At 44.4% G+C, this 12362-nt stretch overlaps 1 protein-coding gene across 1 annotated transcript in view; it reads left to right on the top strand.

The window, feature by feature from the left end:
• Window positions 1-12362, top strand: part of tln2a (talin 2a) — a 414558-nt gene that overhangs the window by 396030 nt on the left and 6166 nt on the right. The window contains 2 exon segments of the mRNA XM_034187248.1: window positions 1965-2147; window positions 3445-3570. Of these exon segments, the coding sequence (XP_034043139.1) occupies window positions 1965-2147; window positions 3445-3570 (309 nt within the window).

Raw genomic sequence — 12362 nt, 5'->3', positions numbered from 1 at the left:
GTGTTGATGTTTGAGAGCGCCCTGACAAAATGGCAACACAGTTTCCAAAAACATTAACACTATATTTGAGGGGTATAACAGTGCAATAGCTCTGCAATTCAGTATATATCACGATACATAATTACATCAATGTTCCCAATAATTATGTAGAAATTAATCTATGATGGCTGTTATAACTTAAAGAAACAAATTTTTCTGAAGTATGAATTGTAATCCTTGATGTTATCCATTTCCTATTTGTATACTTTATAAATAATTTATGATTCTTCTGCAAGAGGTATTTCTTCTGTGCACAAATACAGCACTTTCCCCCAGTGCGTTGTCATTTGCTTATAACGGTAAAATAGTGTGAGGTCAAAAACTGCACCTCACACATTTTTTGAAGTCAACAACTATAAAAATGATCCCTTACATATACTTGACATGCACTGATAATGGGTGAATAAACATAAATTATTTCGCCATAGTTGTTTACAATTTATTTTCAGGTAAAACCTTCCTCTCCATCTTTTGTGATATTTTGTGCATCTTCTCAAAGCTGAACAGTCCTTCCGCGGTTGCCCTTAGCAATGTAAGTAGTTTTTCCAAACTGATACAATTTTACAATTTGAACACTCCCTTATCTAGATTACATTGACAAATACTCCTATAAATTCAATAAAATATTTTGTGCTTAAGCAAGAAACCATGAAAGCCCCCCCCTTCCCGCCAAAACTCAGTGTCAGTTCTGCAACGAACGTTTTCAGCAGAAAATAGGACCTTAAATTTGATGAGACAGTAAAACTGCATAGGCCCTCATCACACTGAAAGACCATGAAGCTTGCAGTACGTCCTGAAAATTTCAATGAACCCAGCAGAGATGTAATCAAAATAAATGTGCAATTTTCAGGTTCATATTGTACATCTTGACTACATCGCCACCACATTCTCACTGTGTCAAATACAGTCTCACTCATTTCTTACCAGCACCATGTCCGATGGATTCTTATTACAACCACCCGATCACACCATGCACTTACCACGTTCACATTGCATCAATCCAGTCCTTATCCATACTGCACTGCACTATTTCATATGTTCTGCAGGTTTTCTTGTCAACATCTACATTCAGCAATCAGCTACAATCTACAAATATGAGCTTCTGAAGGAGCACATATTTAATCGAACACTGGATCATCAGGACCATGGACAGCTCACCTTCAGGATCCCTCAGGATAGTTTATGCATTTTCAGTATTACTTTGTTTTGGGAAAGGTTTAGCAGGGGTGGTGGCCAAGTGGTTAGTGCACTTGGTTTCAGTGCAGAATGTTCCTGGTTCAAACTCCACTCCTGCAACATTTCTCCATGTAATGTTGCGTTGTGTCAGTAAGGGCATCCGGCGTAAAATGTGCCAATTCAACATGCAGATCCACCTCGGATTTGCTGTGGACCATGGACATGCCATGGTCATTGCACAAACTTGGAGAGCTTGGAGAGTGAAAACCCCAGTGATGTAGCAAGAACACAGTGACAACGCGGTGAGAATGCCATGCTATCTTTGTGTGTGTGTGTGTGTGTGTGTGTGTGTGTGTGTGTGTGTGTGTGTGTGTGTGTGTGTGTGTGTGTGTGTGTGTGTGTGTGTGTGTGTGTGTGTGTGTGTGTGTGTGTGTGTGTGTGTGTGTGTGTGTGTGGCAAGGTTGTACTACATCAGTGAACTCCCTGCTAGGTACTTCCTTGCCACATCAGTACCGTTGTTACAGCGTTCTTTTAAAGTTCTTACTGCATCCTGATTTGACTGTGACCTCACTGCTTTTGTTTTTTTTTTTTGTTTTTTTTAACTCCTCAAAAGTTCAACTGTATCCATACAGACCTTATCACATCCTTACTGGTTTTCTACTCAACTTCCACCCCATTTTTGGAGGATGCAGTGGGAATGCCATTGAAAATAAATGGCTTGAACTTCACTTTGTCCACTGTCGCCTTAGGCACGAATGGTAGCAGCAGCGACCAGCAACCTGTGTGAGGCAGCCAATGCATGTGTGCAAGGCCATGCCAGTGAGGAGAAGCTCATCTCATCAGCCAAGCAGGTGGCGGCCTCCACCGCCCAGCTGCTGGTGGCCTGTAAGGTCAAGGCAGATCAGGACTCTGAGGCCATGAGGCGATTACAGGTACAGACATGCTTAAAAATGTTTTGACTGAGATTATCTGGACCTGAGTCCAAATGCTTGAATTTTGAAATTATTTTTACAAATCATACTCGTACACATCTGTTCTATAAGGCAACCAAAGCGATGTCACCCTTGTGTAGCTGCTGTCAAGTTGTGTCTATGTTAAAGAAAGTGTTGCTGCAAATCATTTATCATTACAACATTTTTCATGTTTTGACCACTGATATGGCCAATTCATATTTGTATCATTAAAGCTATACAGCCATTCAAATATTACTAAATTGGCAAAATTAATTTCCTACTGAATCCAAGCATTATAATGTTGGTTTATTTTGTAACATGTTGGAAAATTACAACTCATTTTAATAAAGTGAGCATATTTACCTGCGCGGGGGGGGGGGGGTAATTCCGCAACAAATATTTTCTTTTCTTTTTTACGCTGTCTGCGGGAGCAAGTATGTGCGCACATGCAAGAGCCTTTAAAATTACCATACGTTACCTTTAACCTCGGGTGCTGCACACACAAGTAGCATGCAGGCTGACGTCCCTGAGATGTCTCCTAAATCACTTCAGAGGTGTTATCTGGTTTCAAAAACAGTGTTTTTAGATTTATAAATGTTTTCTCACTAACCTTGTTTAAAAAAAAAAAAAAATCTGAGAACCATATTACATTTATACAGAAATGAGCTGTTTCGGAGCGTTTTACGCCATCTTGGCTCATTTTGTTCGAGAGAGCAGCCAGCTGACGTTACACTGTCTTTCTTTGCTCTGATTGGCTGTCGCTGGGTCCTTCCCAGTGTCCTTTACTTAAAGTCAGGGGAAGCCCCCACGTGATCTATGACATCTCTATCATAGACTGTATGGGACGCTACTGTAAGTAGTTCAAGGCCATCTGTTCTTTTGAAATTCTTCCCTTCAAGGGAACTATTATTAATTTTATCTAGACCATGCAAGCTTTGATTATATTGGCCTTATCATATTATGAAACCCCTATTTAAAGGCTAACAAATGCAATTATATTGGTGCCAAAGAAAATTATTTTTATAACTTAAATCTTTAAAAGCTGAGTGGCGGTATACATTTAATGCCTACAAACTGCATCAGGTGGTTTTGTTTCAGCAGCCCAGATCTGGTGAGCGTAAATTTAATTTCCTGGGTGTTCTTCTGATCAAGTTAACGAGTCATTCTTAGGAAGACTAGAAGAATCTGTTTCAGAAGATGTGGGGAACTGATCAGCAGGGCGAGGGTCTGCACCGTCTGCTTACTTTTGTTCATAATAGATCTGTTCTTCCTATAGATTGCTGGGAACGCAGTGAAGAAGGCATCGGATAATTTGGTACGGGCAGCTCAGAAGGCAGCATTCGACAAAGCAGATGAAGACAACGTGGTGGTCAAGACAAAGTTTGTGGGTGGAATTGCACAGGTGAGACTGGCAAGCTTGATAGTATTTTGAGAACTAAAGTTTTATGCCTGAAAATGATAAATTATATTGATATCTCATATAATTCAGTATTTTACAGATTGGATCCTATAAGGGTGCACCACGGTACACCACTGCCATAGTCAGCAACGGTGTGATAGCGCACCACGATATGGATTATGTACAACCCCAATTCCAATGAAGTTGGGATGTTGTGTAAAATGTAACGCTGCGTTTACACGTAACGACGACAAGTCACGAATGCCATGAAGTACACATTCTTGGCCCCTGATCACGAACGTGATTATTCGGGGCAGAGGCGTCACGTGTCCTCAGGAACTGCTGCAACCTGTTACCACACGTTACGATTAATGGCATGTGTTGCTGGAGAATTATCAGGAACCATTACGCACAGTCAAGAATAGTGTTCCGCGTTGTTCGCTGCTATGCAGCGTTGCTATTGCATTTTCCCAAACATCAGGCACATGCACCAGGTGGAACACCTGCAGGAGCGCACTGAAGAGCACTGAAATGAGACTTTTAGCCGACTTGGTGTCAGCAATCAAACTGAATGGGGTGCAGCAGGGTTTAATTGTGCGAGCGCTTCTTCCTCCGTCGGACTGGAGGAGGTGCAGAGATGTCTGGCTGCACATGAGTCTCCTCTCGCTCCTCTGGTTGCTCAAACTCGTTCTCCCGCTCATTGGTTACAACAGCAGGTGGAACACCTGCAGGAGCGTCCTGAGGAGCTTCAGCAGGAACTGTGGAACGACATTTGGAGCCGAGTTTAATTGTGCGCACGTGACAGAAAACTGATTTGTCGTGGCACGCAGTGAAATGTGACGCCGCGTTACAAGTCGTGTGTCACTTCGTAATAACGCATAACAGTTTGGGTCCAAGAACCATCACAGGAACCACTATGAACGTTGTCACGTTCTATTAAGGATCACTACTCTTCAAGACGGATCAATACGCTCAGTTGCGACCTCCACGACGTGAGACGAAATGAGGGTGGTGTGTGACATTCGTGGAAGATTTTTTGACAGGCAAAAACATGCTCCACGAATATCAAGAATATCACGCACCAACACGCACTATTAAGAAACCTATTCAGATGCGTTAAGTCACATTAAGAATGTCAGGAATGTGTCACGAATGACAGAAAAATGACATCCGTAACGCGTCTTGGTTATGTGTAAACGCACCTTAAGTAAAAACAGAATACAATGATTTTGTCGGGATGGTGTAGTGACACGGACCCACAACAGGGGGCGTAAAATGAACGGGCAATGGATAAGCCAAACAGTAACAAATTAATGTTGTGAAGTGCACAACGGAATACAGACAAATACAGTTTTAGTACCACAGACAATTATACACTCAACAAAAATATAAACGCAACACTTTTGGTTTTGCTCCCATTTTGTATGAGATGAACTCAAAGATCTAAAACTTTTTCCACATACACAATATCACCATTTCCCTCAAATATTGTTCACAAACCAGTCTAAATCTGTGATAGTGAGCACTTCTCCTTTGCTGAGATAATCCATCCCACCTCACAGGTGTGCCATATCAAGATGCTGATTAGACACCATGATTAGTGCACAAGTGTGCCTTAGACTGCCCACAATAAAAGGCCACTCTGAAAGGTGCAGTTTTATCACACAGCACAATGCCACAGATGTCGTAAGATTTGAGGGAGCGTGCAATTTGCATGCTGACAGCAGGAATGTCAACCAGAGCTGTTGCTCGTGTATTGAATGTTCTTTTCTCTACCATAAGCCATCTCCAAAGGCGTTTCAGAGAATTTGGCAGTACATCCAACCAGCCTCACAACCGCAGACCACGTGTAACCACACCAGCCCAGGATCTCCACATCCAGCATGTTCACCTCCAAGATCGTCTGAGACCAGCCACTCGGACAGCTGCTGAAACAGTTGGTTTGCATAACCAAAGAATTTCTGCACAAACTGTTAGAAACCGTCTCAGGGAAGCTCATCTGCATGCTCGTCGTCCTCATCGGGGTCTCGACCTGACTCCAGTTCGTCGTCGTGACCGACTTGAGTGGGCAAATGCTCACATTCGCTGGCGTTTGGCACGTTGGAGAGGTGTTCTCTTCACGGATGAATCCCGGTTCACACTGTCCAGGGCAGATGGCAGACAGCATGTGTGGCGTCGTGTGGGTGAGCGGTTTTCTGATGTCAGTGTTGTGGATCGAGTGGCCCATGGTGGCGGTGGGGTTATGGTATGGGCAGGCGTCTGTTATGGACGAAGAACACAGGTGCATTTTATTGATGGCATTTTGAATGCACAGAGATACCATGACGAGATCCTGAGGCCCATTGTTGTGCCATACATCCAAGAACATCACCTCATGTTGCAGCAGGATAATGCACGGCCCCATGTTGCAAGGATCTGTACACAATTCTTGGAAGCTGAAAATGTCCCAGTTCTTGCATGGCCGGCATACTCACCGGACATGTCACCCATTGAGCATGTTTGGGATGCTCTGGACCGGCGTATACGACAGCGTGTACCAGTTCCTGCCAATATCCAGCAACTTCGCACAGCCATTGAAGAGGAGTGGACCAACATTCCACAGGCCACAGTTGACAACCTGATCGACTCTATGGGAAGGAGATGTGTTGCACTGCATGAGGCAAATGGTGGTCACACCAGATACTGACTGGTATCCCCCCCCCCAATAAAACAAAACTGCACCTTTCAGAGTGGCCTTTTATTGTGGACAGTCTAAGGCACACCTGAGCACTAATCATGGTGTCTAATCAGCATCTTGATATGGCACACCTGTGAGGTGGGATGGATTATCTCAGCAAAGGAGAAGTGCTCACTATCACAGATTTAGACTGGTTTGTGAACAATATTTGAAGGAAATGGTGATATTGTGTATGTGGAAAAAGTTTTAGATCTTTGAGTTCATCTCATACAAAATGGAAGCAAAACCAAAAGTGTTGCGTTTATATTGTAAGTAGAGTGACATGTGGGCAAGCTTGAGGATAGGAGAAGTCCGTCCAGAATCGAGCCGGACCCCACACGGCCTTCACCTCCAACGGGTCTGAAGAACACCGGAGCCGTCCTGGATCCCCAGGTGGCCACCGTCTCCAGCTGTCAGACCTGGTACTGCTGGCAGAGAACAGAAACAGTATTGATGAGTGTGAGTTCGCACACTCAGTAATCCCGCAGATTGTGTTCGTTAGGGAGGGAGCACCTCCACCTCCAATCACACACTCGTGCAGCTCCTGTCTAACCACTTATCTGGTTGGGGTGTGAAGAGAAGCCGTCGCTCTTCACACCAAACGCCAATCCAGCAGATAAGGCACACCACAGGAAAGCGGCTGCAAAAAGAGTTCAGACTATGACACAGTTTTAGATACAGCAGAGAATTACCTCTTCTGGTGGCTGATTTCTCGGCGAGGAGGTGCAGTAGCAGTCCGGCCTTTATGGTGATGGGTTGGATGAGTGACAGCTGGTGCTGATGATGTGTGACAGCTGTCACTCCCAGTGGCTCAGACGCCCTCTCGTGCTTGAAGCCCGCACTTCAAGCAGTGCGCCATCTGGTGGTGATGGGCCAGCAGTACCTCCTCTTCAGCGGCCCACACAACAGATTTGTAAATCCTCTTCAACCTATATTCAGTTGAATACACCACAAAGACAAGATATTTAATGTTCAAACTGATAAACTTTATTGTTTTTGTGCAAATATTTGCTCACTTTGAAATGGATGCCTGCAACACGTTTCAAAAAAGCTGGGACAGTGGTATGTTTACCACTGTGTTACATTTCCTTCTAACAACATTCAATAAGCATTTGTGAACTGAATACACTAATTCTTGAAGCTTTGTAGGTGGAATTCTTTCCCCTTCTTGCTTGATGTACAACTTCAGTTGTTCAACAGTCCGGGGTCTGTGTTGTTGTATTTTGCGCTTATAATGCGCCACACATTTTCAATGGGCGACAGGTCTGGACTGCAGGCAGGCCAGTCTAGTACCCGCACACTTTTACTAAGAAGCCACGCTGTTGTAACACGTGCAGAATGTGGCTTGGCATTGTCTTTCTGACGTAAGTAGGGACGTCCTTGAAAAAGACGTTGCTTGGATGGCAGCATGTGTTGCTCCAAAACCTGGATGTACCTTTCAGCATTGATGGCGCCGTCACAGCTGTGTAAGTTGCCCATGCCATGGGCACTAACACACCCTCATACCATCACAGATGCTGGCTTTTGAACTTTGCGCTGGTAACAATCTGGGTGGTCTTTTTCCTCTTTTGTCCGGAGGACACGACATCCATGATTTTCAAAAACAATTTGAAATGTTGACTCATCAGACCACAGCACAATTTTCCACTTTGCGTCTCTCCATTTCAAATGAGCTCAGGCCCAGAGAAGACGGCAGCGTTTCTGGATGTTGTTGATGTGTAGCTTTCGCTTTGCATGGTAGAGTTTTAACTTGCACTTGCACATGTAGCGACAAACTGTGTTAACTGAGATTCTTTTTCTGAAGTGTTCCTGAGCCCCGCGCGGTAAGATCCTTTACACATCGATGTCCATTTTTAATGCAGTGCCGCCTGAGGGATTGAAGGTCACGGACATTCCTTGCCGCTTACGTGTAGAAAGTTCTCCAGATTCTCTGAATCTTCTGATTATATTATGAACTGTAAATGATCCATCCATTTCAAAATGAGCAAATATTTGCACAAAACAATAAAGTTTATCAGTTTGAACATTAAATATTTTGTCATTGTGGTGTATTCAATTGAATATAGGTTGAAGAGGATTTGCAAATCATTGTATTCTGTTTCTAATTTACATTTTACACAACGTCCCAACTTCATTGGAATTGGGGCTGTAATACTGTCAACACTGTGACCCATGAAAGACAGCGGGGGCTTTTGTGTGTGGTGCATGTTTTTCATTTTGATAGCCGTGTTGGCAGATTGCACCTTGCTCACTGCCTGTATGAGGCAAGCGTGCCATCCCAAATGAGTGTTTCACGTCATTCCTGCTGCAACCCAAGAACAGATTTGACACAGATGACATATAGGGACTGATTTTGACAACATCAAGTCATTAACATCTTTTGCTGAAGTTTATATGTCTGGGGAAAAGGTCCCAGACATGAAAAATCTAAACTTTATTTAGATTTTTTTTAACCTTTTCTGCGATAGAAAAAGTCACGACTGCTATCTGGTTACAAGAGGTCACGTTTCCGCTCTTCACTTTTCTGAGCATTCCTCAACTCAGAAAGACCTCTGTGACCAACAGGATATAACTTTATTTTATTTTATAAGGAAAAGTTTTTGCTGCCAATGATAAGGGTATAATGATATTTTTATGTTTTAGGTTTGCAATTCAGGCGCATGTGCTGGTAAAACCAAAAGAAGAAAAAGAAAACAAAAAACAGCTCCCAGCTGATTAACACTCTTTAAAATCACACCCAAAATCACTTCAAAGAAGAAAGAGAGTGTGGGAGAAAGCCATTATCAAAGACAAAATATGTGGAGAGATTGAGCAGCCACAACAGAAATGCGCCTGGTGAACCGATGTGTCTTTTTTTGTTTGTTTGTTTTGTTTTGTTCTGTTCTGCTGAGGTCCACATGTGAGTCAAATCACCTGTTAAATACTTTTCTTATAGATGTAACTGGTTATGAATTCATTTTCACATGAAGATATAACTTATTTGTCATGCAAATATTAAGCTGTGATTCTGTTTTGTGATTTTAGCAGACTGTTGTGCTACACGTTCATTTGCGCATGAACCAGCATGAATTAAACACAGCCACATATTTGTGAAATGTAAAACAAAGATTTTTACCTCTAACAGAGCAGATTTGTAAATGAAAATAGTCCAGTTTAAACTCTTGCTCAAAACAGGTAATTAATAAAGGGGTGATATGGTGCAAAACCAGTTATACCATGATATACAGTTGTGTTCAAAATAATGTCTGTTTAAAAAAGTGAGTTAAGCTCACAGCTTGGGACTCCCCCAAGCTAGTGGTGGCGCGACTCCACTTGCAGCGGCCTTCACCCACTTTACCTCAATTCTGAGGTAATTGGAGTGTAAACATAATTGCCCTTTTTTGGATCAATAAAGTTGTCTGAAGTCTGAAGAAGTAAGCTCAAAATCCTTAAAATAGTGCTTAGCACCTGGATGCAGCTCCATGTACATGTGTGCAGCACGGAGAGGTCAAGAATATATACCAAAAAGTCACGCCATTGGATGTGACCTGGGTGACGTCACTGGTTGTCTTTATATACCAGAAGCACCCAGCGCTTGTTTCTTTTCTACATTCTCGCATTCTGAAGAGGTTGAGAATGCATTTGTCTACGATTGCAGCTCTCGCTTGTAGCCTCGTAAACCACTTCGGTTGGAGCTATGTACACTGCACACGTCCTCCAGAGGCTGCGAGACACGGCTTCACCATTTTGTATTCTTCAGATTCGCCTGTTGTGAGTTCACTAGCTGCTAGCCGCTAAGCCTTTAGCTGTGTTGCTTCAACGAAGGCTGGCTGCTTAGTTAGCTGTGTTGCTATCCCTGTTAACTAAGTGGTAGTGTGTGTATCAAAACCAGTATAGTGTACTGTGTTGGGCTTGCCGTGAGTGTTTTCCACTCCTTGAAGTACTTTCGTCTGCACTGCCACCATTTTACTAAGTTCAGCAGCTCCACTAGCAGCTGCTGTTGTCGTTGATGTAGGTGATTCCCGTTATTAGGAGCCATTGCTACGACCTGTCTCTGGTTAAACTGTTTTGTATTGTTTCGGCTGCAAGTGATTCACGCACCATGCCTTGTGTTAACATTTACACTGCGAGTGATTCACGCTCCGTGCCTTGTGTTAGCATTTACACTGTGATTGATTCACGCTCCGCGCCTTGTGTTACCTCTGGCTGTGATTGATTCACGCTCTGTGCCTTGTGTTACCTCTGGCTGTGATTGATTCACGCTCTGTGCCTTGTGTTACCTCTGGCTGTGAGTGATTCACGCTCCGTGCCTTGTGTTACCTCTGGCTGTGAGTGATTCACGCTCCGTGCCTTGTGTTACGACTGTGACTGTGAGTGATTCACGCTCCGTGCCTTGTGTTACGACTGTGACTGTGAGTGATTCACGCTCCGTGCCTTGTGTTAGCATTTACACTGCGAGTGATTCACACTCCGCACCTTGTGTTACCTCTGGCTGTGAGTGATTCACGCTCTGTGCCTTGTGTTACCTCTGGCTGTGATTGATTCACGCTGTGTGCCTTGTGTTACAACTGTGGCTGTGAGTGATTCATGCTCCGTGCCTTGTGTTAGTACTTACACTGTGTGTGATTCATGCTTTGTATTGCTATCTGTTCCCAGTCAACAAACAACCTTCATCGGCATTGCTATCAACTCCCTAACTATGACTGCATCGCCATCCTTGCAGAGAGTGGGCGATGTAATCCATCTCGTCTCACACGTTCAACGGACTGTGACACTGTCTTTTGGTTTGCTGGTCCAGTTGATGGGCAAACTGACTGCAATGTCGCTAGTTGGTACCTTTGGGACTTCTGTTCTTGTGTCCCCTACAGATTTGGATCAACAACCTAGGCCTCAATTGAAAGATGCATCAGCACAGGCTTGTACGACTCTCCAACCAGTGTCTTCTGCACCTCAAACCCTGGGGGAACATAGACTTCATCTGCAAGAGTGACCCTCTAGGCTCCATCCCTTCTCGTCGAGAGGTGGTTGTTACAGATGCGTCACTCAAAGGTTGGGGGCCGTGTGGAATCACAGGATGGTGAGGGGTGTCTGGAGTCCTCAGGAGAGACTTCAACACATAAACGTGCTGGAGCTTCGCGCTGTGCGACTGGCTCTCAAGCATTTCCTCCCGGCCCTGAGAGGAAGACATGTTCTTGTCCAGTTGGACAACACATATACAGTCTACCACATAAACCCTCAGGGGGGCACCAAATCCAATTACTCACTGGCAGAAGTTCAGAGGCTTTTCCTATGGGCGTTGCCTCGCCTTCAAAGTGTCAGAGCAGTTTATCTGCCCAGCATGTAGAACAGTGCTGCAGACTTACTCTCCAGACAGAAATCACCACTGGGAGAGTGGAGACTGAACCCGGTTGTTGTGCAGGTGATCTGGCAGAAGTATGGAGTAGCGGAAGTGGACCTCTTCGCTTCAAGCACTTCGACACATTGCCCACGGTGTTACTCCCTCTCGGGACCAGACATCCCAAAGTGGGGCGGGATGCACTGGCTCACCCGTGGCCAGACTGCCTCCTGTATGCCTTCCCCCCCTCTTCCACTGCTAATGCTGACACTGCACAGGTTAGAGCAGAGCAGTCACAGGGTGCTGCTGGTTGTTCCGTTTTGGCCGGGGAGGATTTGGTTTCCCGTGATTTACAAGCTCCTCGAGGGGGAACCTTGGGCTCTCCCAGAGAGGAAGGATTTGTTGTCACAGCTACAGGGGAGGATTTGGCACCCTCACCCACAACGCCTTCAATTGCATGTGTAGCCGTTGAAGGGCCGGACTTCTTGTTAGGTTTTTGTGACCAAACTGTTGATCAGACTATCCTTAACTCATGTGCTGCTTCTACCAGGGCTTTGTATGGCAATAGATGGAAGCTGTTTGTCCGCTGGTGTGAGAACCAAAAGTTAGACCCAGAGCATTGCCCTGTGCCTATTCTACTCAAATATTTACAAGAACTGCTGGACAAAGGACTTTCTGTCACTACTTTAAGGGTTTATGTTGCTGCAATCTCTGTCCGGCATGTCTACGTTGACGGCCGGTCAGTGAGTTCGCGTTCCTTAGTGT

The sequence above is a fragment of the Thalassophryne amazonica genome, chromosome 2 (assembly GCF_902500255.1).
Source record: "Thalassophryne amazonica chromosome 2, fThaAma1.1, whole genome shotgun sequence".
Taxonomy (NCBI): domain Eukaryota; kingdom Metazoa; phylum Chordata; class Actinopteri; order Batrachoidiformes; family Batrachoididae; genus Thalassophryne; species Thalassophryne amazonica.
This window is presented reverse-complemented; position numbering and strand designations above follow the sequence as displayed.